The sequence below is a fragment of the Passer domesticus genome, chromosome 1, assembly GCF_036417665.1.
Source record: "Passer domesticus isolate bPasDom1 chromosome 1, bPasDom1.hap1, whole genome shotgun sequence".
NCBI classification, from domain to species: Eukaryota; Metazoa; Chordata; class Aves; order Passeriformes; family Passeridae; genus Passer; species Passer domesticus.
In genome coordinates this window covers 99989216-100015953 of record NC_087474.1, presented here as the reverse complement: position 1 = coordinate 100015953, position 26738 = coordinate 99989216, and the positions used below count along the sequence as shown (strand labels likewise).

Here is a 26738-nt window from a genome sequence, read left to right as displayed (position 1 = left end):
ATTCCAACAAGAGGATATTCTCCATGTAAGAGATTAAAATGTAACAGCTAGATCTCATAGTTTCCAAATTAATATGAAAACCTCAGTTTCCTCTTGCACTTCGCTCTCATTAAAATCCTTTAGCAGATCTATAAACTAAAAAATCATTGCGGTGCATTCTTACAATACACAAGCTCTTGTAAAATAATATTAGATTCCTATTTTGTATACAGAAAAAGGAAATAAATTAACTCCTGGGTAATATCCCTGAAACATTAGCAGTATGAATGGTGCTGGAGCATAATTAGGTTTGCAGAAACTCTCTCCTCGGAACACCCATACACTATGCTGTTTAGGTATAGTTTTGAAAACTGTAATTAAACAGTCAGAAAACCACTGGAAAAGAAACAAAATAACCAGCCACATAAAAGTCACATGGAGAAAACAAACAAACAAGCCCCTGGTTGATCATTTCGGTTTCTTAATGAGTTCTGGTAATTCCAGTAAGTTACGGAAGCCAGGAAGAACCTGAGCAGCCAGCTCCCTTCCTTTCAAACTTTAACAACTCTATTATGCTTCAAAAAACCAAATCACTGCTCAGCTTACTGAAATAACATTTTTTTTTTTCCTGTATGCATTCTTGTCAGATAAATCTATAGCTAATAATTCCTCTCTGCCTGCTCATTTATCCATACAGAAACACCAGGAAAAACACAATTCCCAGAGTTCCTGCTAAGCCCTTCTGCCAGCCTGGAAGGATTTTCAGGGGCTGGGAGTTTATAGTCGGGCTACAGCATGGCACACAGAGCAAGGAATGCTGTCCTGTTTCATCACCTCTGGCAATGATGGCTGGCACAGGGCTGGAAGAGCCACTAGGTTTGTGGAGAACTGGTGGAACTCCAGCTTGCTTGGATGGCATCTCTGTAGCCCACCACAGCAGCCAGCTGGACAAAGCCACTGGACCTGACGGGACCTGCGACGCCCAGCATTTCAGAGCCAGAAAGAAGCCTTTTCTAATGGACAGACAGAAGGCCACCTCTTTTTCAACATATCCATCCATCTCTCCCTGTTCCCATCATGCCACTTCCACAGTTGGAAGCAGGTGGAAATTATTCACGGTTGCCTGCTGGGGATCCCCGTGGCAAATGTAACGCTGGATTAGAGAGCTCACGAGTTGTCTTCCCGGAGGCTCCGGGGCCAGGGAGCGTGGCTAGTGGACATGGCCAAAACACGCCTGGTGTCAGCTCACAGCTCTTGAGGGACACTTCCTAATTGCCGTAAATTAGCCGCCACCACCCGGCACACAGCAGAGAATGAAGGAACTTCGCCTTGTTGCTCCCGTTCCGCCCTCGCCCAGATGCTGCAAAAGGACATCTTGACTTTGCCAGGTGTTCGGGCAGCTGGCCAAGTGAGCAAGGAGCAGAACCTCATCCTGCCCCCCGGCACGGCCAGTCAGGCCAGGGGGATGTGCTGGGGAGGGGCACCAGACGGGTTAGCATCCCTGCTCAGCACCAGCTCACTGCTGGGCCACTGGGACACCCTGTGTCGCTGCTAATCTGAATTTAATCTGCGTTTTCTCTTTGAATGCAGGGCCACAGACACACTCACTTCACAACCTCAGTCAGCTGTCTTTAACAGCACACCCAAAATGGTAGAAAAAAAAAATTAGCTGGCACAAATCTTCATATAAATATAGCAGGAGGAAAAAAAAAACCAAAACATAACAAGCTTACAGGTTAATACGCACATGACTGAATTCTGCCTTTTGTCTCACACCCACACCTCTAAAATGGAATAAAAGGACAATTCAGTCCTGGGGTACACAAACACTGGCTGAGGTGCAGTTCATGAGTAAAGCCAGGCTGAACTGGATATAAACATGTCCTTGTAGCTTGGAGAAATGTAAGCAGTTGAGCCCATGACTTTGGCACAGCTTTGGCTGCAAGCTCATGGAATATCATTGTTTCTCCACCTGTAATCTGTAGACCTGTATGAGACTAAAATTTACAGGTTCTTACTCCTTACTCTGAACAAAGAGAAATCTGATTTTCACAAGGACCATGATTGGGGAGCTCCCATTTATTTTAATCAGGTTAGCAATTCTGGAAAAAATCCTTAGGTAGTGGGCTTTGCTCTACTGTTCAGGAAGTCAGACCATCAGCTCCCTTCCCCTATTTGAAGAAATCTTTTTAAATAAGTTATTCATGGTGAAATACCAAGAAATACTAAGAAAATGAAAGACAATTTGGATATTAGATTTTCATGATCAACATGAGATTTTTGCTATGTGCTTTGTTAGCTGTTTATCAACCTACCAATCCTCACCCCCAAGGAAAAAAAAGAAAACAAACCAAATAAGAAAAGGCCAAAACCAGAGGGCAATATGGCGTAAAGGACTCCAATCCATTGACTCTTTTCAGAAATAAAGGCATTTACTCACAGAGGACACATAACAGCAGATTCTGGTTGCTTTCCACAGTAGAAAAGAGACATGTTACAACTTATTTCTTTCAGTTACCTGCAGTCACAGAAATGCATTGATCCCTTAGGGTGGAGAAGGGACCAAAAGACAGATTTTCCATGTCAAGTGGCCCCATATCAGCATGGCCAGACCTTGCTGCTGCCGTTCCTCCCTACAGAAGCAGCCTGTACATCATGGCATTTCCCAAACAGCCTATCCTGCACCTAAATCCTTACAATTAAAAAAAATTTAAAAACCCAACAGAAACATCTTAAAAGTGGAAAATGAGCACAGAAGCCACCTTTTCTTAGTCTTTTTTAGATAGAGACTCAATGCTTCACAAGGAAATCGGAGAAAAGCCATGAAGAGCTTTTGATGGTAAAACTATTCTGATCCTTTGTAGCCTGAGTAACTGAAAGAGGCTAGGGACACATTTTCAAGACTTTTAAAGAAAGATGTAATTATGTCATAAAGCTAGTATTGGTATCTTATAATCTTTCATTAAGTAATTCTGAATGCACTGTAGGGTGACTTTAAATAGAACAGAAATATCTATTACCATAATACAGAATACTAGTAAGTAACTCCTGTGACAGAAAAACCTATGTATTTGGGAAAGAACTGTGAAAGCAGTGAAAAGCTTCACTTTTCCAAATTAACTCTGATCTCCATATTTTGATACTGAATTTTTGAGTGATTATGTTTGAATAATATAAGGGGCTTGGTATATAATACACCGCTTTAGATTACGTTTATCAAATGTTTAATAAAGCAGGATGTTCATCTCTTTTGTCTTCTGGGTGAGGACTCTTTTATTATACTGTAGTATCTTTTGTTTTAATGCTGCTCTGCAGTGGATTGCCAGCTCATTAATTTTTCTGCTATAACACCCAAATCCCTTTGCTGATCAGTGTGCTGAATGATTGATTCCCTGCTCCCAGACTAATTTTTTACATTGGACTGCATTTACCATCTGGTAGATAAATCACCCAAAACACTCAAATTCAGATCCTGGTTCCAGTGATTCTCTTTGTTTGTTCAGTCAGCAGCATGACTATCACTTGCAAATGTGGAGATTGTGTTCTCTCACCTGGATAACTGTTCCATATTGCAGACACAGGTTTTAACAAAGAGCAGGGGAAAAAAAAAAATAAAGGTATTTGTTCTTTGTGATTTTTAGCCAAAATTTTTGTTTCATCCCTCCCATAGCCACTTGCTTCTCACATGAAAAAGAGTATTTCTTACAGCACGGAACCAGTTTTGCACATGACAAACACATTTAACTATTTTCACAAAGACATCCTTTGTAGGTGTAAACACCTGGGCAAGTGAAGAAAAGGGCATCCTTTGCAGTTAAAATGTAGAAGAAATACAATGAAATAAATTGCCTTCCCAACCCCATGTTTTATATGAGAAAACAATTCTATAACCTCAACAACAGCCTGCCTGTTTTATTTTCACTTTTATAACCCTGAAATGATACTTCCATAAAATTATATTTCCAATCAAGACAGCAAGAACTCTGCCTCACAGAATTGTCCCAGCAAAATTCTGGGAGAGGTGAAGGGTGAAGAAAAAGCTCTGGGAGAGAGGTGGTGCTTCGGGAAAAGAACCATTCATCTGCCCACAGCACGTGGCAATATCGCTCGGGGAGAGGACAGGGCACCCCTTTCTTTAGTCTAAGGATCTTTTGCTGCTCTTTGCTGCTCGGGAGAACCCATTTGGCACAACACACTGACCTCTGTCTCTCCCAGAGGGATCAGGCAGAGGCAGCACACAATCAGAGTCAATACTAATTAGCAAAATGTAAACATTTCATTAGATCAATGCTTCCCTGAATTTTTAAAGCAACAAACTGCTATCCAGCCACAATTTTTATCAAACTTTCTATGGAAATACCTATTGAAAGCTCTGTTTTATCTGTCTATACCAACCAGCTAAAGATTTTATAACTTGTTCATGTGTTTTATGGACAACCTTAAGGATTAAAACTTGAATTTTCAAAAGCACTCATTAATTTTGAATGCCTAGACTACTCAGAACACTTTTGGCACAAGCACGAACACCTTTAACTACCCCATCTCTCAAGCTTTTGTGTTGCTCTGGCTAAGAATCTTGTTCAGTTCAAAATTTCAGAGAAAATAGAGCCACTTCTGCAAATGATGTTTATCCAAACACTCATTCTTTGTAGTCATAGGTGAAGTGTCTGTGAATAGGAAAGAAAGCAAGTAAATCTCGTGTGAGGTACAACACACTCCTCCATGCACTTCAGGCTTAAGCAACAGGACACTTTGTCACCCACTGCTGAAATATGTGTGTTTGCAGGAGGTTTTCTATAGCCAGAGACAAGCAGATGTGACAGCACGCTTTCATGGGGGGCTGTGTCCCTTCTGCCCTCACCACCTGCAGCGCTCTCATCGGTTAATAACCGAGACTGGTTTAAACATTTCCTAAAGCAGCATTTTTTGTCAGCCACAGGTAAACCCTGACATGTGTCAGACTCCTGAAGCTGGGGAGAAACAGTCAGGGCAGAATCTGGGATAAAGCAGTTGGAGCCCCTAAAGGCGTGCGTTTTGTGTTCCCTCGAACACACTGAGTTGATCAAGGGTAGATTAACCAGAGTTTGCACAGTTCCAACTCTCTGGCTTGCCTGACTGCCCCCATTTATCCCATCTGCTTCCACATGGATCCCATGAGACTCATGTTAGGCACAGGAGATGCCCCAGGGCCCTTCCTAGAGGAACACGGCTGTTGCCTGCCAGCAAGCCAGGCAACTGGCATGAGGCTGCCCACAGCTTTGCAGGCAGGCAGAGCCAGATTTCAGGAGGTTTTGGCCTCCAGACAAGACCTGAGAAGAACAATTTTGTGTCCTGAACACCATTCTGTCTGTTTGTTGACATTGTACCTGTTCTCTGGCTGCTCTCTCTGTCTGTGCATCTTACAAAAGTACAGAGAGTTTTGCTCCTATTTAAGATACACAGGAGCACACCGAGGTCTCAGCCTGGTAGGAAAAGGTGGAGAAGACCCAGCACCTACCAAGACAAGTCAGATCACTTCAGAAAAATTACTGACAGTTTTGTCTTGTTCCAGATTTTCTTCCCTTTAATTTTTACGTTTTCCTGCTGGTCTTAATTAACACTCTTTTTGAACCATGCATGAGGATCCTGCCAGCTTGAACATAGTTATATAATGTGGGTGTTTCAAGACTGTAACTGCAACTAAATTTATTTTTATAATACGAAATCAAAGGAGAGGTATTACAGGGGTTTAGTTTTACTCCAAACCAGATCCTTTAAACACTGTTTCTGTAACACATAATCTGTTATCAGAAAAGTCCTGCCTTTTTAGTCCTTACAAATTGTCTACTGTAATGAGAATTTAAATTACCCTAAAATAAATCCTGATTTGCTAGTCAAACACTGCCTCCTCACAAACCACACTATGACCAGTAAGGCAGTTTTAGAGCAACTTAAAAGGAATTGAACACTGATATCAGTGTAACATTAAATTGCTCTCTTAAACGGAGAAATTCACATCAATAGATATGCAAATGCATGCAGAGCCTGATCTCTCTACCAGCTCCCAGGCAGCCAGGTCTGGGGATGTAACAGGGGCAGTGAGAACTGAAGTCTTCCAGGTACTCTTGTAGCAAAGACTTTCACTGGCATCTTGCTCCACAGAACACAGAAGTTCCCTGGCAAGAATCTTGAAGAGAAAAAAAAGACCTGGAGTTTTTTCTCCTTTAAAATAAACAAACAAATAGTAAAACATATGACTCATAAATCCTAGATACCTAATGGCTCAACTAATGGCACCACTAGATACTGTCCTAATAATACAAGATTAAATAATTCTGCTTTCACATCCCCCTGAAGCCATCTGTGAACTAAATTAGAACCAAAGATACATTGTAGCTGTTCATCAAGACAAATAAACAGATTTCAGGTTCTCCAGGAAACTTTAATTTCATCAGATCACAGTTTTGACTGCTGAGCTTACTCCTAATCAGATTTTGTCTGTAACTTCTTATCCTTTTGTGGAAGAAAAATATCATACAAAGAAGACCAAGAAATGGTTTCATAAAATAAAATTTATTATCAACTGATTTAGTGAAAAAAGCTCTTCCTTACACACTTAGTTCCACAAAATACAGCTCCATTCCCCTACACTCTCTCTTTTTTTTCCTCTATTTATCCGTATTTCTAAATCGTTAGAATTTCAACATGATCTAGGAATAAACTACAGCAATTAGAGGGGACTGTGTAGTTTCCAGCATAGTATTTAATTATTGTTTTCTTATTATCTAAAGATATTTTTGGGATAGAACAATTTTTTTAAGAGTAGTACTACAAATAATGCCCTTGGTCTTTGGTTCTGCTGAGCATTACAGTCAGTTTATAAAAAGACAGGCTTCCACCTCAGTAATACCAACACGTCCCTGATCTCCACTCTTGTTCCACAGCACCTGTGAGGACTCAGTGAGGAGGATATGCAGGAGTCTTGAGTCAGAAGAATAGATCCTTTTTCCACATTCCTGATGCTCAGCATTCTTCTTTCCACAAATGTTACAGCTACTGTTATCCTGGGAGCTACTGCCACTGTCTGCTTTGGGGACACTCACCAAAGTCTGACCACAGGCTGGAAAAGTCACAAGCGCTTTCAGTTGATGGATCAATGGTGGAATGTAAAGATCTCTTTGGAGGAAAAGGGCATAGACTCCTGTCAATATCGCTTGCATTCTCTGCATTTGTACCAAAGTTCTTGGCTACAGCTTCTTTTTTTTTCTCAAGTCCAAGTAAATATTAACTCTCCTGTTTATCCAGTCTACTGTCAACTCCAGAAGAAAACTGACAAGATATAAAATATTTATCCTTACATCAACAGGAAGAAAAGGACCAGACTTCTTGTTTTCCCCTCAATAGGAATTATCCAAGAGATCTTAGTACAGAAAGAATGTTTCCTTAGCAGTATTTTCCACAACAAACACAGCTTCTTTTTTCCTCTTTTCAAAAAACCAATAAAGAAATTGGATTCAATCCAATCCCCTCAGTCAAGCCACAATTGCTCCATCACACTACCAGTTCCTACTAGTGACAATGATGGAGTGACACCTGTTACAAGATGATTTTCTGCTATTCTGACACTTTCAATTCTACTTTAATTACCTTTTGGCTCTTTAATCAGCATAAGAATCTGTATTGCAAGGACATTTCCTGTCTAGGCAATTACACTAAAGGGAAACAAATATATGCATGCCACTGTCCGAGTTTTAATTTCTCTTTTTAATAATTGCTTTTACTTTTTAGATATAGTTGATTTATATTCATGCCTTATGATAGTTTCTCAAAGTGACATGTAACCTGACTGAGTTTAGATCATTTACTTCAGAAGTTCAATTGGCACAAACACATATCACATTTTATTTGGCTTGACTGTTATAATTCATTTACAGGAACATAACTCATGGTATCTTAGCTAAAGTAACCAATTATTCTAGTCCCGTCTACTATTTCAGATCAAGTGGAACTATGCAAACACAAAACAACATGTAATTCTCAAAATACGATAATTTACCTGAACCTGTATCTCTCTTACATCCCTTGCTCTTAATGTTCTCACCAACATGGCTGCATATCTTTAGCACAAATTGGTTTTGCTCTGTGTAACTTAGAATGATATAGCAAACAAAACCCCTCATCCACTTAATTTGTGCAAAAAAGCACAAAAGATATGTCTGTTCTAGCTGATAAGCACAGATGAAAGCCAGTCTTGAGGCCACATCTCATTCTGGTTCACAGAGCCCCCACTGAGCCCAGGCAGAAACCACGGCTGAGCTCCAGAGACCAGCAGTGCCCGAGGTTTATATCCTCCAAAACCCACGGTCACATCTGCCACATGCACTGGGCCAAGGGAGCTACATGCTCGTGTTCACTCTCTCCTGTTACAGCAGGGACAGCCTGGATTCAGCCTTCAGACAACAGAGTGGGATATAGTGCACACAAAACTCATTTGGGGAACTCACTAATTATCTTAAGGCTTCACCTCAAGTGTAGAAATACCAGATAGGAGAAGATTTAGACCTCATCTTCTCCTAAGGAGAAACAGCTACAACAGCACCATAATAGATGTCCATCAATAGTAAGCCTGGGGGATTCCTGCTTCAGGATCTGGAGGAGAGACATAAAGGTATCTAAGAAAGTAATGAAAACAAATGCACCATATTCGCATTTAAACTGGATCTCATCTTGCTCATTCAATCCTCAATAACCTGTCTTGAAACAACTTTACTTTTACTCACTTCACTCAGAGAGATCTTAAGAAAAAGCAGGGGCAGCATGTGAGACTCATAGGTGGTGCACAGAACTATCCCTAGCAAGTCTATTTTATCACACGAGGGAACAGCACGCTGAAAGGTTTAGAACACAGGCATATCCCTGTTAATTAAAATCTCGGGTGCACACACCCATACCAGTGCACTGAGCAATATCTCTCGTTGAATCTGTGTACCTACATCTGTTTGGTCAGTGATGATCCAGCTACAACCCCTGTGGCTCCACAGGTGACTGGAGCATATCCCACACCAGAGATTCAACCAGGCTAACACTGAAACTGATGATGCCCATGTGCAGTTTGTGTCCCCAGAGAGCTCCATGAGATTAGGAGCTCAGGAAGGAGCTACACCTTGTGCTTACCTTCACACATGGGATGCCCAGTAACCCTCTGTAGTTCACAGCCCCCTTACTAAGGACACAGCTACCCCAGAGCCCGAGCTCAGCATCACACCACCAGCACATGGAGAGTCAGGGAGCATCGGGAATGTTACGGAAGAAGACTACAGGCAGCACTGGGAATAATATAGCATCTCCAAAACACCAGTCTAGGACTGTCTTCTCCAGAAAGAAATACCTATTTTGTTTTTACCCCACTCTGGGTAAAACAGGATTACTTTATTTCATTAGCCTAGCAAAGTATGGATTGACAGATGAACAAACACACAAGTCCACATTGTCAATTAACTCCAGATACATCTTAATTCTCTGTTTCCTCCTCTAATCACTTTATCAAATGTTCTTCCTCTGGCCAGGGATGATGCAATTATATTATAATTTAACAAAAGGCCAAGCTGCAATGCATGTGCCAAAGGAGCAGAACCAAGGTTGAAAAAGCCATCTTAATGTTCATGTTTTCTGCCTGTGTCCTCTACCTTGTAACGTTCTTTTGTTACAGCAAACTCTTTCTTAAGCAACATATTCTGTAGCAATAAAGGAGAGGACTTCAGCATTTCTGAAAAGAAATAAAAAATAAATAAAGGTAGCTATATAATCTAACAATGATAAAATGTTACCAGCCCAGGAACCATCTCAAGAAGTGCAAAAAACCTGTTAAGGCAGCAGGTCAGACTGATGCACACATTAAACTTGCAAAACAGCAGAAGAAAGGAGAAGCATTTCGCTTCTTTGAATGTGGAAAGCAATTTAGAGAGTCCAGTCATTTGAAGAAGTAGTAGTAGTGTTCTCAAGCTTAACTTTCAGTATAAACAGCAATGTACATCGTAGCAGTCCACTGAGAAGGGTGCTAATGCCAACATCTGGTCCCCTGTGTAAATACAGGAAACTCATCTTTTTCAGGGAGTAGCTCCTTCAGTAAAAGTTAATGAAGCTGTGCAAAGGTAAGTGAGGGGAAAATCTGACCCAGATATTGTGTGTTGACGTTAGTTCTTTCAAAATAAAGTTGAGTACTGAAACCCTGCCATTTTGCATGAAACAGTTAACACACAGCAGAATCTGACTACTGCATTTAAACCAAAATTTTCCTTCCATATTTTTGGAGTTACCCTGAAAAGAGTGCCTGCCACAAGTATGTATATAGCACATACATTTGCTTGTGCCTATTTTTAGTAGAAATGAATCCTGCTGAATGCCTTCAATATAGCATACGGTTTTCTAATTCCAGGCTGGAAAGCCCTCTTTCTGTGACTGTTTCTAAATAATGACATCCCTGTGTTCCACATCATTTTAGAAACTTCCTCATACATTTCAGCAGCCTTCCATATTTAATCTCACTGATTTATGCTCATGCCATGGTCTAATGACCCATATGTCTCTGATGGGTAAGCCGCTAACGCCAGTGACACATTAACCTATTAACCTCTCTTTAAAAATAACCATCATATTCGTACAAATAGAATGAAAAGTCAGGCAGCAGCAGCAAAACAGTAGCTCTGTGGTATCACACAGTAACACAGTGTATATCTAAACTGGGTAAAATGAAGAGGAGCATTTCAAGAATGTGTAGCAGATTTATTATATTGCAAGACCATTTTGCCACAGTTTGCTGGTCTGCGAATTTGATAGCCTGCTTTAGCAGCATTACCCGTATTGTAAAATGTAATTGGCAGGAAGATCACTCTTCCGTTCACTCATTTCTTGAAATCTCTGCTGCAGTTTGGGGACCTTACCCTGGAAGGTACCGAGAGCTCCTTCCAACGTGTACATTGCCTTCCAATCCCGCTGAAGACAATGGGAGCGGGGGGCTCTGCGCACAGGGCGAGAAACCTTCATCACCTTGGAGAAGGCACTTTGTACAGCTCTCGCTGGTGATTCGTGCAGTGGAATAAACCTATCATTTTAAAAGGCAGGAGGAGGCATCCACAGCCATTTTTCAGAGAAAAAAAATTAATTGCCTTTTCTAAATAGTAGTTTTAGAAGACAAAAAAAAAATCTTTCTTAAAACCTGTAAACTTTATATTGCATGTATTTACTTTGTTCTACTTCAAAACCATCATATCCCTCAAGATCTAAGAAAACGTGCTGCTGTCATGCCAAACCACATCACAACCTTACAATACCAGCACATAATTATGTATATTATGTATGTCATGCAACCAAAGCAAGAAAAAAACCAAGAAAGCTTATTCTGAGCACATCGCGGGGTATTTTGCTGCCTACATCTCATCCAGAGTGAATCTCTACGACAGCCGGCAGACGGACGGGCGGAGAGGCTACCCCGTGGCTGGGCTGCTCACAGCAAGAGTCAGACCCAAGAAACAGCCCGTGTGAGCCATCAGGGGCAGCGCTCACGGCTGCCAGCCGGCTCGCAGCCCTGCCAGCGGCAGGACGGGCACGGGGCAGCGGCAGGGAGGAGGGGCGGGATGCGGGCAGCCCCGGGGCGGCCGGCGCGCACCTGCCGGCACGGCGGCGGGGGGCAGCGGGCAGCAACAAAAGCCGGGAGGCGGCGGCAAAGCCCTTCCCTTCGGCGGGGACACCTCGGACGGGGGGCTCCCCGCGCCCCGGAGGGGGACATGTCCCCGCCGGCCGGGGAGCCGGCTCGCCGCAGCCGGGGCAGGGGCGGGCGCCGCTCCTTTGTTTTCCGCCGCCCGCAGCGCCAGGGCGGGCCGGGCCGGGCGGAGCAGGGGGCCGCGCTCAGCCCTCCCTCCACGTGCACGCGTGGGCTGCCCGCGGGGGTGGGCGCGGGGCGGGAGCCGGCGGGGCATTACCTGAGCAGTTGATGCCTTTCCCCTTGCCGCCGCCCTGGCACTCGGAGCCGGGCAAGGGATGGGAGGCGCGGCCGGCGGGCAGCGCGGAGAGGGCGAGCACCAGGAGGGCCGAGGTGTAGCAGAGCGCCAGCGGGGGTCCCGCCCGCAGGAGCGGCCGGGCGGCGGCCGGGCTCTCTCCCAGCATGGCGAGGGGCGGCCGAGGAGCAGCGCCGGCGGCAGCGGGATGGCGGCGGCAGGCCCGCAGCATCAACCGGAGCCCGCGGCGCCGCCCGGGCGGGACCCTCCTTTCTCCGCCGCGCCGGAGCGCACCTTCAGCATCCCCGCCGCAGCGGCCGCACGGACCCGCCGCCGCCGCCGCCGCCGCCGGGCGCGGGCAGCGCTGTCCCCGCCGCGGCCGCGCTCCGTCCGCGCCCGTCCGCACAACGGAGCCGCCGCGCCCCGGCCGCGCTCCTTTGTGCGCGGCGCCCGGCAGCGCCGCCGCTCCGCCTGCAACAAAGGGAGCGGAGCCGAGAGGCTGCTGCCGCCGCCGCCGCCGCCGCGGAGGGGGAGGAGGAGGAGGGAGAGAGAGCGAGAGGGAGAGAGAGAGAGATGGGGGAGGAAGCACACGTGATAGCAGCCCCCTCCCCCGGGACCGGAGGGGAGGTGAGGGGCTTCTCCTCGCTCGGCGGGCAGAGCGAGCGGCGGCGGCAGCGCCCGCCCTCACGGCGGGGCCGCCCCGCACGGAGCCGTGCGGGGTCCCGGGGCGGGCCGGGCTGGCAGCGGGCACGGGCGGCAGGCGTGCGGGGATAGCACCGATGGGTGAATGGAGCAGAGAGGGTCCCCAGGGGCGTCGAGGCAGGAGGAGCGCTGGCACAGCGTTTGTCACTGTCCGGGGTGATTTTTTATTATTCACTAATAAGCCGGCGTGAGTGCGGTTGGGAAAGAAAGCAAAGAGATCATCTCTTCTATTAATTGTAAGGGTTGTGTTTAATTTTTGCTGAATGGAAGCCCAGCATGTATAGTGGGAGCGTTTGCGCCAGTCCAAGTCAATTAATATATTTACGGTGAAGGCAGTGAGTTTTCCAAGAGAGTGCTTTTACTGTCTACGGGTTTCCCAGTCCCTTACCGGAGACACTTCAGAGGTCAGAAGCACTGCACAGGTAGAAGGTACCAGGCACATATTTTGAGTACAGATGCTCAGCATGTATCTGTGTGGCTGAAAGCTTTGTGTAAATTGACAGCACAGTGACTGTTTTCACATAGTGAAAATACAAGACAATGCTTTACATTCAACACGATCTTTTCCTGTCTCAGTTGGCACGTTTCATGCAAGTTTTTTTAATCCACTCTGCAAACCATTTGTTTTTCAGGAATAAAAACTGCCTTTTTCCTTGATCTCTCTGCTGCTACACACCGCTGACAGGCTGTAAAGTGTAGAGCTTGTGTGAGGAGATCTGGCTTGCACTAAGATGTACCTCTTGTGTGAGGAGACCTTTGAGCACTTTGTTAACCAGAGCATCAAGAGCAAGGCCATAAATCCAGGAGTAGGCTTTGGGAGGCACCATGGTCAGACACCTAAAGTCAGATTGTTGTCTGTTTAAATACAGCATTGAAGACTAAGTCCTGTATTACTAAGAGAGCAATTTCCTTTTGGCATAGGGAATTCAGCACTGGCTGCCTCTGCCAAGTAAATGTTCTTCTGTAATTACTTGGTGATGCTGATGTGAGAAGAGCTCTGCTCCTCAGTAAGGTGGGGCACATTAACTGGAATGGAATTGGTGCTGATGAAACTGGGCTGCTGAGGTACACAGGCCAGGATGTTCAAAGCTCTCTCTAGCAGGTCTGCATGCTGCTGTCTAAGCAGATGAACCTTTGGGATCTTTGGGTCATGGGACTGGCAGAGATGTTTTGAAGGTAGCATTTTGCTGTTGTAGCAGCAAATGCTCTGTATACCTCCCTAAAACACATCTATATCAATCATACACTAAATATGCTGTTTTCCTGTACCTCTTGCTGAAGGGCTGGACCAGAACAGCCCTCATCTCAAACACATTCAAGACCAGTTCATACCCATTTGTTCTTGTGACATCCAGTGTTCCTGTTAGTCATTTCTCTTTCCCTTGCATTTAAATCTGTAATACATTTATAGGCAGTAGTTATAGCCACTCTTTGATGTCTAACCTATCAGTACATTTTATTAGTCTCCTCCTGTAAGAACAGAGCCTCTGTAACTCAGATTTTACTGCACTAGATAAGTTTGGATTCAGCTTTCTTCAGCATAGCTGCAGTTTGTAACAGCTTTTCACAAACTATTTCCAGTCTCTGCCATAGAAGTAATCTCTCCTGATTTCTTCCAAAATTGTCTTTTCTAATACAGCCAATCTGCTTTCTATATGACCAAATCTCACTGATGTTTCAGGTCATGCTGTGAGTGACAAATACAGGCTACTCCTTGTATTTGTAATTTACACTCAATAACAATAACAATAACAACAGCAATAATACTAATACTAATATTACTACTACTACTACTACTACTACTACTACTACTACTACTAATAATAATAATAATGTTTTTAATAAATGTCTAAGTGCATGACTGCATCTTTTCCATTGTTGCATTTCATCCCATTTCTTTTATTCCAGTCATCAAGATTATGTTTTCAGTATATTCTGAACCTCCTTTCTATTAACAGTCTTGCACAGTTCTTTGTGTCCACTTCCACATCTACAACAATACAAAAATACACAGATACAAACTATAGGCCTCAGAACAAATTTTACCAGTAACAGTACTTCTCCCAGGTCAAACATCCCTCTTCCAGGGCAGTGGGGTGTCTGCTGTAGGGAGTTCCCAACTGAATTTACAAATCTATTTCAGCTCTTTGTCTTTCAGCTTCAACAGGCAAACTATATGCTGGGCTCATGGAATGGTTTGGGATGGAAGGGACCTTAACTATCATCTAGTTCCAGCCCTCCTGCCATGGGCAGGGACATGTTCCTAGTGAGCCACCACTAGACCTGGTGGCTCAAAGCCCCACGCAGCTTGGCCTTGAACACTTCCAGGGATGTGTTCAACATCCACATGCTCTTGCAGTTTAAAGTTGCTGCCCCTTGTCCTGTCCATATTAACCCTTGTAACAAGACCTCTCCAGCTTTCTTGTGGGCCCCTTCAGAAGGCTGCTGCAAGGTCTTCCTGGAGCCTTCTCTTCTTCAGGCTGAACAACTCTGACTCTCTCAGCCTGTCATCATAGAAGAGATGCTGCAACCCTCTGATCATCTCTGTGTCTCTTTTCTGTGCTTTCTCCAACAAGTCCACTCCTTCTTATCTTGGAGGCCCCAAGTTAGCCACAGTATTTTAGTGGGTTCTCACAGTGACGGAGTAGAGAGGGAGCATCACCTCCCTTGATCTGCTGGCCATGCTGATTTTGATGCAGCCCAGAACATGTTTGGCTTCTGGACTGCAAGTGCACATTGCTGGCTCAGGTTGAGCTTCTCATCAACCAACGCCCCCAAATCCTTCTCCCCAGGGCTGTTCTCAATCCATTCTCATCCTGGTTTTGTGCTTGGGATTGTCCCAATCCAGGTACTTTGCCTCACTGAGCTTAATGAGGTTCACACAGGTCCACCTCTCAAGCCTGTCCAGGTCCCTCTGGATGGCATCCCTTCCCCCCAGTGTGTCAGTCACACCACACAGCTTGGTGACATTGCAGACTTGCTGAGGGTGCCCTCAATCCCACTGTCCTTGTCACCAACAAAGATATTAAATAGCACCAGTCCCAGTACCAACCCCTTGAAAGCATCACTCGTCACTGGACTCCAACTGGACATAGAGCCATCACCTGCAACCCTTTGAATGTGACAACCCAGCCAATTTCTTATCCACTGAGTGGTCCATCCATCAAACTACGTCTCTCCAATGTAGTGACAAGGATGTTGTGCAGGACAGTGTCAAATGCTTTGCACAAGTCCTGATAGACTGTGTCAGTTGCTATTCCCTTATCCACCAATGCTGTAGCTCCATTGTGGAAGGACACCAAATTTGTCAGGCATGATTTGGCCTCAGTGTGAAATCTTTTTAACAAGTCCAGAGAGATTGTAAGTAAACCTTATGGGGTTTGGTTTTGGCTTTTTGTTGTTGTTATTTTTTGACTCCTGGGAAGAATGACATGCCATTTTTTATCTAGAAAAGCCACATCTGAGCAGTTCTGTCTGTCTGGAAGCAGCTCTAGCTAGTTTAAAGTGAGTGATACAGCCATGCTTGATTGGCAATTCACACTATGCCAGCTGGGTCTTCATTTCTATTCTGTTCTCTGATATATGTATTAAAAAAAAAGAAAAAAAAAAAGAAAAAAAGAACAACCTAAACACTTTCCTGCCAGCTTTAAAAGCAGAAGAATTCAGAAAGAATTTGAGCAAGCTGTGCAATTGCAGTGCAAATTGTTGCAGACGGAGGGAAAGCCACACCAACAAAACGACAGATCTTGTGTTTCTTTGGGATCACACTAAACTCTGCCACATTTAGTAACTTCCATGTTTGGCAAGTAAGTGTAACTTTATTGCAATTATCCATCAACTTCACTTTTGCTCACCTCCAACTGCTCTTCTGTGAAAGTAGGAAGCTATACAGATTGTAGAAAATTGTCATCTTTGGTGAACTCTTTAATACCACCAGCAGTTTTTAAGTCCCCTGCTGATGCACACACAGTTTCTGCCCTCCTCCCCCCTGATTTTTCTCCAGTAGTTGTAGAAATGAAGATGTACAACCAAAGGGAAAAGGGAATACGAATGAACAGAGAGAAGCTGCCAGAGCAGCGAGAGTGATTTCATTTGCCAGAGATCTGGATACAATACAGATACACTTAATTGTGAAAGCACTGTTTTATTTTGTCTTGGAGAGCAGAGATCTATAATTTAGCAAAGCCATCAAAGCGTTGTTTGGAGCCCCCTGTGGCCTTGTGCATCAGACACAGGAATCCTGCTCTTGCCAGGTATTTTGCCAGAGAATTGTACTTATTGGTCTCAACTTTCCTCCTTACCCAAAAAAACCCCTTTCCAACTCCTGTACTTGTAAACAAGACATCAAAAATATTAAGAGTGGAAACTGGCACAGTGTTCACAGAATCAAAGAAACACAAAAATGTTGAGGCTGGAAGTGATTTCTAAAGGTCATCTTGTCCAACTCACCATGTTCAAGCAGGGCCATCCTGAGCCAATTGCTCAGAGTTGTGTCCAAATGGTTTTTTAATATTTCCAAGGATGAACATTCCAAAATCTCCCCAGGCAACGTGTGCTGGTGCTTGGTCACTCTCACAGTGAAAATGTATTTCCTGATGTTCAGAGAGAACCTCCTGTGTTTCACTTTGTGCCAATTGTCCTTGGTTTTAAATCAAATATGTTGTTTAATGAAATCTAGAATCAGCCTCAAGAAAAGACTCAGGAGTTCTCTCATACAAACTATTTCACTTCTGTTACTTGATCAAAAGTACTCAGTTTATTCTTATTATTATTATTATTTATCTGTGTCTATTAGGGGCTTTGTGCCCCAAATCTCAAATTACACCTACCTAAATCTGCCACCTTCAGTATCTGCAAGTTTCATAATACAAATAATTATCTTCAGTATATTGTCCCACTGTGTCCTGATAAAATAAAATTAGTGCAAAACCAGGAAAGAACCAGGTGACACTGGCTGTGTCATTTAGGTTCATACATTGCTTATTATCTATTAAATATTATATTTAATTAAATTTTCTTTTCAGCACCACAGAATTTCTTCTGTGTTACTCCTGAGATCTTCAGCAGTCAGATGCATGGCCCAGGATTTACAGTGATGTCAGGTTTGGGAGTCTATCCAGCAGACCCTGCACAGGTGCTTCTTGCCACACTTACCATGCAAGCATAACTGTGGAGAGGTTTTCATGTCTGGAAGGCTCTCAGCTGAACAGAAGGAGTGTTAACATAGTGCTCTCTTCCCCCTTTCCATCCAGGACTAAATATGTGGCACCAGTCTCAGATCAATACTTGCCCTCTGTCAAAGTCTCACATGTCAAAATTTTGGCCCGGGAGCTTGATCAAGTGATTCAAGTATCTAGCCCCACTCAAAGCTAGGGGGGAAAAGCCAGTTTAGGCCAAACTGAATTTGCTGTCACAGTAATGAGGACAGAGTGAGGGGAGAGCAAGAGCTCAGCAGATCTGGGAAAGAGAAGGCTGATTTGGCACTGTTTGTGCCCCTTCCCTGCCTGTGTAGCTTCATCAAGGCTCTGGGGCAAGCAGCACAGGCAGTGGTGCAGTGGTGCCATTTTACTGCCTCCCCCAGCACCCTGCTGCCCTGTTCAGCTGTGTCCTTTTCCAGTGCAAAAAGCTGCCTCAATATCTCACCAATTTTTGAGGCAGCAACGTGCTCATGCTGGTTATTTTTGGGAAGCTGAGAACTCTTTCCCTTGTACTATGCCACTCTACTTTGCATTTTCTACCCCACTCCTATAGTTCTCCTCTATTTCCCTCCTTTTATTTTAATCTTTAATTTTTCAGGTGTTTCCCTAGAATTTATGCTTTTGCCTTTTCCATTCACCATGGTGCCAGATCTGTTTCTCTTCTTGCAGTTGTTTTGCCTCTTCTTTCCCAGAATATCTTTATTTAGTCAAGAGGCATGACTAAAAGCCCATTCGGGTCAATAAGATGATTTTTAAGAACCAAGCTGAATATGTATTTCTTCTCATTGAATTTCCTGTCACAATGTCCCCATGAGTCAAGAAATATTACTGAGCCCACTTTGCTGCTGGGAAAACCAGGACACCGAGAGATTTCTTTTTCTAGCACCAGCCACGGGACACAAAGGATTCTGTAGCCGTTGCAAAACAAAATCCTTACTTTTAAAAACCCAATTTCAAACACATGCTTCTTCAGAACACTTTGTTTCCTTCCAATTCTAACACCTTCTGTTGACATCTATTCAGAGTGGTGGCAGGAACAGTAGGGGAAGCTTCAAAACATTCTCAGGACTGGCACAAATTTGTTTGCCCACATCATTTGTTCTCAGTCATGTATTCCAAACAATTTTTCTTCTTGTTTGGCTTATATAAATAAAATATGAGCTGTCACTTAGCACCTTTACATCTTTTAATCTTTCCTAATGAATCAATTTTTTAGTGCATTAATCAATTTGTTACCCTTTTCTCAGGTTTTTCTAATCTGTTGACGCCTCTCTTCTTCAAATACTTCCAGACTAACTGCTGATCAGTAAAAGTGATTTCCAGATGCTGATGAATGCTTTTGTCACTTATTGACCAGGCTGTTTTCGTTCTTTGTTAGTGAATTGTATTTAAACTGGGGCTAATTCCCAGCACAGTAACCTGCATGTGCCTGGGCGCACCAGGAAGGTCACGCCTGACTCAGTTCTGCAGATTTTCCACACTGTGTTCATAAAATCATGACAATTTTTCAATCCTGATTTTAGCTTTTTACATCCTCAAAGGCAGAAATATAAAATATTTCATTGAACTTGATCTCCATTGCCCCAACAGCTCTCTGTATTCTGCATCAGATGGGTATTCAGTTTGCTTTAAATTTAATCTTCAGTTAATGAGTACTAGGGCTCTTGTCAATTATACCCCTTGCTTTGAGAATACCCTTCACATTGTTATCTGCAATTCTTAATCAAAATGCAAAAGCAGATTAAAGAATGACATGTTTTATGCTGTGTTTAATTGTCCCCAATGACTGGTTTTAGTAGTACATTATATGGTAAAATATTCTCAAACATTTTTGTCAAGGGCTTCTGTAATGTCAGTTTTATTTTGTTTTAATTTTTGCTGCAGAAGCACACAAGTGGATGCAGCATACAATTTGTCAGCCTGCTGAAGTCATATAGAAAGGGAACTATTACTTCCCTGTGCTTGTGACAGTGTGTAATTCAGAATTACATAAGCTTGTCTTATTGTTATATTTCATTGCACTTCTCAGTCTAATTTTCTACAGCCTTCTGCTGTTCTCATACTCTGGTTTTGCATAACTTTTCAAAGTTTATTAACCATTTTCATCATGCTGTACATTGATTTCTATCATTATACTGTTAGCCTTCTCAAGCATATCCATATGCAGTTATGAACAGCTATATTTCTCACCCTTGTATCATTACCAAACAGTCCAAACTTAATTTTCTTAGTTATTTTAATGTTTACACAACACAGACAGATTGCATTGTTCTTCATCCACATTATATATAATGCTTACAAGCACAAAAAGCAATTACATTGTCGTTATGTTAATATGTAACAATATACTTAGAGAAGCAGAATTGTCAAGGAGGGGAAAGAGGAACTGTATATTTTTTTAACATAAACAGTGATTGTGGCATATAAAAGAAGAATTAGACAAGGTACCAGCTCTAACCTAATGCACCTGAAGGTTAGTGATATACTATGGTTTAGAATAATGACATGCTTAAATTATGATATATTCTTCTCTTGTTTCTCCATAAAAATTCAGAAAGAACTTCTGAAGCTTATGGAAGCTCAATATGTGTCCATTAACATAGTAATATGCTTTTTGCAATGGAGCACATTTCTAAGTATTTGCAAGCCGTGACTTATAAATGGGAGGTTTATTGGATTTCCAGAACCTTGTGAAATCTCCTTTGGTGGATAATAAAGCCAAATGAATACATTTCCAGAGGAACTTGTCTAATATGATTACATTTGTGCCCAGAAATATGAGACTATTAGGGATTTGGATTGTCCAGAGCATCAGCTATCCTGTTCCATGTGTTTCTGTCTGCCTGGTGGAAGTTTTCAAGGTAAGAACAAGACCTGTTGCGTGAGCTGTCACTCTATGTGACAAGTGACAGCTGATGCACCTTGAATAGGATGGAAATATGCCATTTTTGGTTTTGCATAATAATGTTTTTGTAGTGAATTAGGATGATTTTACAATGGCTTGCCTTCTTTTTTCTTTTTTTTTTTTTTGAAGGTAACTGCACAAAGCATTTCCATCACTTATACAACTGTAATAAAGGTCTGAATCCAGCTTCAATCTTTTTGACAGTGATTTAATAAGTAATCTCCTCATATGAATAGTGAAATTTCCACGTGGAAAGGTAGGAGATGAATAGAAATGTTTGCAGATAGAGCAGATCTCTTGACTCACTGTAATTACACGATTTGTTTGTAGACATCGCCTTCTGTCCCAGCTTCCCCTCAAGAAATGTTGTGTCTCTTTCCCTAGATGGACATATTGTAATGAAAATTAACTTGTTTGATGACCATCTGTTTCTGACAGTTAAAATATACTTGTTTAAAGACTGAGCTGGTTCTGTGGGATACTTTCACCACAACTTTACTGGGTTGCAGCGTGCAGGACCCGTTCTCCAGACTTCCCAGGCCATCAGCAGGCTGCAGGGCTTTCCCTCTTTGGGCTGCTCTGCCTCCTGCCATAGGCACAGATGACTCTGCTGTAGGGATGAAACCTCATTGTGAAGTTACCTAAATACCTGGAGTCCCTGTTGTCTCCTAGGACATCCCAGTTTCTCAGCTGGAGCGTGGAGGGCGGCTACCTTGTCCTTTTCAGAGGCACATGGCTGGTGTAAACACATCCAACAGACAGCATTGCATATGCTCTTGAAACAGCATAGCTCTGTGTTTAATGGCTGGGATTGTTTTGTAGAAAATATGGGCAGCATTAGGGTGCAGATTCAGTAGGTATTGCAGTACAATCTCAATTATACACAGTTTTTAAATGTGGAATCTTTTTGTCTGAATCACAGATGCTTCTAAGCTTCTAAGGTTCAGATAAGTCCTTTTCCCTGCCCAAGGATATGTGTTTTGTGTCGGGAAGTGGCACTAATTGCTTGTAAGTAGGGAGCAAGCTAAATTGCCTGAAATATATCAATCAATATGAAAGCAACAGCTAAAACTATTAAGAGACATGCACTCCATCTTACACAGAGAGAAATTATATGAGTATCGTGCAGCCCCAAGAGATGGCATGAAATGTTATTTATATTTGATTATTTCCTCCCTCCCCAAAAGACATGATGTTGTGGACACTGGCGTGAGTCATAGTTAACTTCCAGAATCCCATTAATCCCTTTGTTCTTCATCAAGTCACACATGCTTTGCTGATGGTTGAGATGATGAAAGGAGTTTTAGTTCACAAGACCCTGAACTTGCTGCACTTCTTCCTTTTACAGAGAGAAATGGAATTGCATCAGAGCCACAAAAAGTGCAGATTGCTCTAAAAAGACATATTTTACCAAAGCACTTTCTATGCCTGCTATCGTGGTCTGTAGTGGATTCATTGTTGACACAGCTCTGGATATTTATATTCCTTCAGGAATAGCACAACATGATTCTGAATGTCGTGTGGAGCTTGACAATAGGATTGCTACCAAAGGAAAGAACTCATTCTGAACCGTGTTCTGAATTTCAATCTGCACACAATGAACTTTCACATGAAGGCTGATGGGAAGTGAGAAATAAGATGCTTTTGATAATTGAGCTGAATTTTATGAAGCATTTTTTGAATCTTGTATTGATTAGTAACCAGTATCACTGAGATAACTCATTTCTAAAAGAATGTTTAAGTGAATTTGTAGTAATGATGCAGCATCTAATCTGCTTATAAGCGTCCATTCTTGGAATAAGAAATGTTTCTGTTTATTCAGCACAAGGTTTTAAATTGAGCAAGAGGGCATATATCACAGTTTCTCAGTTCCATTTTTTTCTTTGGCATTTGAGGTGTTTGAAATGTGCAACACCTATATAACTTGTGTGCATTATTTTGAAATACATTCTAGCATGCAGGAAAGTGTTTTTTCCAGATGGATGTATCAGGTGGTTTGGTGCCAGTGCCCCCAGAGATGCACCTGGCATGTACTGCTGGGGATAAGGGCTCTTGCTTGAAATAGCTTCCTATACATACCATCTTTTCACATTATACCCACTTCTAGCAGGAGTCTATCCCTGGGAACAAGTGGTGGAAGGGCTGCTAAAGTCTCCTCATGCTGCACAATATCACAGTTGCTCCAGCATGGCTGCTGCTGGATGAGCTCAGAGCCAAATACGGCCAGTGGAACTGAGGACAAAATGTTAAACTCTTCTCATATTAAGAAACGAGGCTTTTTGAATTTGCCCTCCAGACTGCACATGCACTTTTCACAGCTTCAGTGTACAGGAATCTCCCACACCATCAGGAGGGGGTTTTTTATCCAGGTCTTCACTCCCTCTTCCAGGACAAGATCCATAATTTGAGGTCATGCTGCTCCCCCACTCATGATTGTGAAAGGACAGGCTTGCTACCAAGAAAACCAGAAAGGACAAATCAATGTGCATGTCTAGGAGGTGGATTTGGAATCCTTCTCCTTTCACTAGGCACCACTAGGTAGGATCAAAATCCAACTTCTGTTTGCCTTCAGGGAACCTGCAGTACCTGGAGCTGTCAAAGCCACATCCTTCACTGCCTTCCTGAAAACCATCTGTGCAAGACAGACAATGGGCCAGGAAGAAAAAGAAAACTTCATCTGCCATGTAGGACTTCATTTCTGGAGTCGGGAAGAGTCTGAAAGCTCCTCAACAGGGAGCCTAGCAGATGTCCCCACTCATCTGAGACACCAGCCGTGGCACAGCTGGCGCAGCAAGAAGCATCACAGGTGATGCTGACCAGAGCCACAGGTTCAAACAACCCAATTTGTCACATCTCTGATTTATTTTAGTGTACAATTGAAACAAAAGATGTTGAACTGGGAGGAAGATTGTAGTCATAGTGATGATGAACAGCACAAGTGCACTTGAGCATATATTTTATTAGAGAACTATTGCTGTACATGTAGGTTATTTGCAGACTGACTCCTGTAGGCTATAAAATCTTCTAAAATATCACTGTCCTGCTGCTGGTTTTTGTTTTTGTTTTTGTTTTTGTTTTTGTTTTTTCCTAAATTAATGTAAGCTTAAAAGGTTTCAGTTAGAAAAATCTTCCCCCAACCAACACTTATGTGGACTTGGCTTTGTGGTTTTTAAAAAGATGATATAACTAGCCCTTTGAAAAAAACATCTGTTTCCCTTAAGCATTTAGATGATGAGTTGAAAAGCAGCTTACAAATACCTATGATGCTTAACTAACAATCCAATATAATTTTATCATATGCTCTTAGACATCTAAGAAGAAAACAATACAGCTGATTTGCTTCAGTTTTCTACAGATTGTTGTGAGAAAGAGACAAAGGCTCCTGTTAATGTATGCTGTCTAGAGGGAATGTGTGACATGACTTCCCAAGAAAGAATTAGAAGTGATATAAGTTATTAATAAACTAATTTTTATTTTTGGTTCAAAAAGTTCTTATTTTTATGGCTGGACAAATGAACATACATTTCTGATATTAAAAAGGCATTTTCCACTAGGAGAGAGAAATAAAGTAGTCCAGCACTACAACAGCATGATGTTGCTATTTCAAATGTCTTATTATCAATTTGAGCTGTCTGACTAATGAGATACAGCAAGAGCTATGTTTAAAAAATATATAATCTTTTTAATAATATAAAAATGCAATTAGAAAAGGAAATATAATATGCAATTAGGAGTAATTTAATATGAAGATATAAAAATAGATTATTCTCATATGTAGGCTTAAAGACTTATTTATAAATCTGTTGACTCATAAGATACAAAAGGCCAGTCTCATCTAGGAAAAAACCTGCATTTGGAGATACTGTGCTGCGCTTATCAATGTCCTGGCTGGATTCAGACTGGGATTTGCTAACTACTGTTTGTTCATCCAGCTACTGTTTATGTTTTGTGTATTGATACACAGGCTATTTTGGAAAAGCTGAACTTGGAAGACTAGGAACAAGGAAATTGAGGAATTACATCAGGAAGTTTAGGTAAGTCCTCACACTAGGATATGTCTGGTAATTTTTCACTAATGTCTTCACATGCCCTGGAATCTAGAGGAGCCTCATGTTTGAGAGAGTCCAGCATCCAGCAGTTTCCACTTTTGGGCTCTCTGGAAAGCCTGTCAACTTATTTTGAGGTCTAAATGTTGATGCTTTGCCAAAGTCTTCTTAAAAATCCAGTGCTTAGAGTCTACTTCACTTAAAATAAAAGCTGTGACAACGACCATTCTAATTCTCAGAGACATGCAGCTTCTGTTCAGCATCTTTCCACCACCCCTCAATTGCTCCTAACTTTGGTAATTTATTCTGGGTAGTAATGCTCCAATTATGGTTTCAGCACAGCAACATTTTCTTTTGAAGTGAATGCCAAGCTCTGTTGTGTTATTTTAAACTCTGCACGGCAAGGCACGAAGTAGTGAGCCCTTTATTTAAAACAACCAACATTTTTCATTGTAAAATGGCTTGTAGCAGTATTTAAGGAACTGTGCGTTCTCCATGATTTATTGTTTGGTGCCGGGGTTGGCCTTGAGTAAAAACCAGGATCCTTTTTTCTGGCTTTATAAAAACCAATAACAGGCAAGTTATCAATTTCCAGGCCCCTTGCCCCTTCCACATATGATTTGTTTTGTCCAACCTGAAAAACTGACAGAATCTCTTGAAAGGCTAGGAAACCACTTTTATGCTGTTCCAGCACTTCAAAAGTGCACTGTGCATGGAGGAGGGAGAGATGCCGAATAACCATCCCTCTTTTGCCATTTCAAATCACCCAGATGTTCCTTGGTTGATAGGATGTGTGCCCCAAATTGACTGTGCACAGTGACCTGCTCACTTCACTGAGCCCACAATTTCTCTAAGTCACATCTGAAGATGCAGAGATAAAAAATTGGCAATAAATTGTCAAGGTCAAGCAAGGTCACCACAAAGTCTGTGTTCACATTAGCAGGTATTGCAGCCAGCAAGAGAAGATCTGTAAAGCAGCTGCTTCTGAGGAGCTTTCATCCTTGTAATATGCATTTTAGGACATCTTCCTTCAGCCATGTTAAAGTTGGTCCCAGGAGCACCACATCTATTGGCATCTGGACTGCACTTTCCAGTTTAGTTTCCTGCAAAAGGAAATTCATGTGCTCAGGGACCCCTCCATAATGGAATCAAAGCAGGACCATTAATGAGGACTGGGAGATGCTCTCTGGGACTGTGCTACTGATCCAAACTCAGTAAGATAGATACACCCAAAAGAGAGTAAATGTCTGTGTTTTCTGTGCCTGGAAGGGGTCATTTCTCTGCAGGGAGGTTTGCTGCCTTTTTCTCCACAGGGAGCTGTGCTTTCAGGAGGAAGATGATGAAAATACAATGCTGAGTGAAGAGCTGTGGATCTGTGGTTCCCACGCTGCATTGAAGTGCTGGGCAGATGTGTAGACGTGAGGAGAGAAGAAGGCTAACCTTTACCAACAACACAATAGCTTAAATTATACCAGTATGAACATTTGCTTTACTCATTTAATATTTATTAACAACACAATGTGTGAACCCACATAAAGTAAATGGCACAACTTGTGAGCTTTGCCCCATTTCGAAGGCAATAGTAGAAAAGGCTCAGTGTACTGCTATGCATTTACAGAACACTATTATTGATCACCCTACAATGCAGAATTACACAGCAGAATTGTATCAATTTATGTTTAAAGAGTTGTTCTGCTAGGCCTGATCATCATGTTTCCATTGAAGCCAAAGCCCAGCTGACAGGAAGCACAAATAGGTGGCAGCTGCAGCTGTGGCTAAACCCTGCTTTGATTTTGAACTAACTATTCCAACACCCTTCACCCCAAGCTCTGCTTCCAACATCACACAGGCCTGACTCTGACAAAAAGGAGCATGGTCTAGAGAACCAGCACTTATCAGTCACCATAAAGTGTTTCTGAAGTGGAAGTTCCTTTTT

The 26738-nt window shown here is 42.6% G+C and overlaps 1 protein-coding gene and 1 long non-coding RNA gene across 3 annotated transcripts in view; one reads left to right on the top strand and one right to left on the bottom strand.

Annotated features, from left to right (window-relative positions):
• The window catches only part of TMEFF1 (transmembrane protein with EGF like and two follistatin like domains 1), a 112222-nt gene extending 99345 nt beyond the window's left edge, over window positions 1–12877 (bottom strand). Inside the window, exon 1 of one of the 2 annotated variants that reach the window (XM_064431198.1) lies at window positions 11937–12877. In XM_064431198.1, the coding sequence (XP_064287268.1) occupies window positions 11937–12183 (247 nt within the window). In that variant the 5' untranslated portion in view covers window positions 12184–12877. The remainder of the gene's footprint in view (window positions 1–11936) is intronic. The other variant, XM_064431190.1, reaches the window with a different exon arrangement.
• LOC135306769 (uncharacterized) lies at window positions 12450–26386 on the top strand. Its single transcript, XR_010367531.1, has 5 exons — window positions 12450–12578; window positions 20886–21012; window positions 22105–23562; window positions 24721–24790; window positions 25743–26386. It is a non-coding gene; the product is annotated as an uncharacterized LOC135306769 (long non-coding RNA).
• The last annotated feature ends 352 nt before the right edge of the window (window positions 26387–26738 follow it).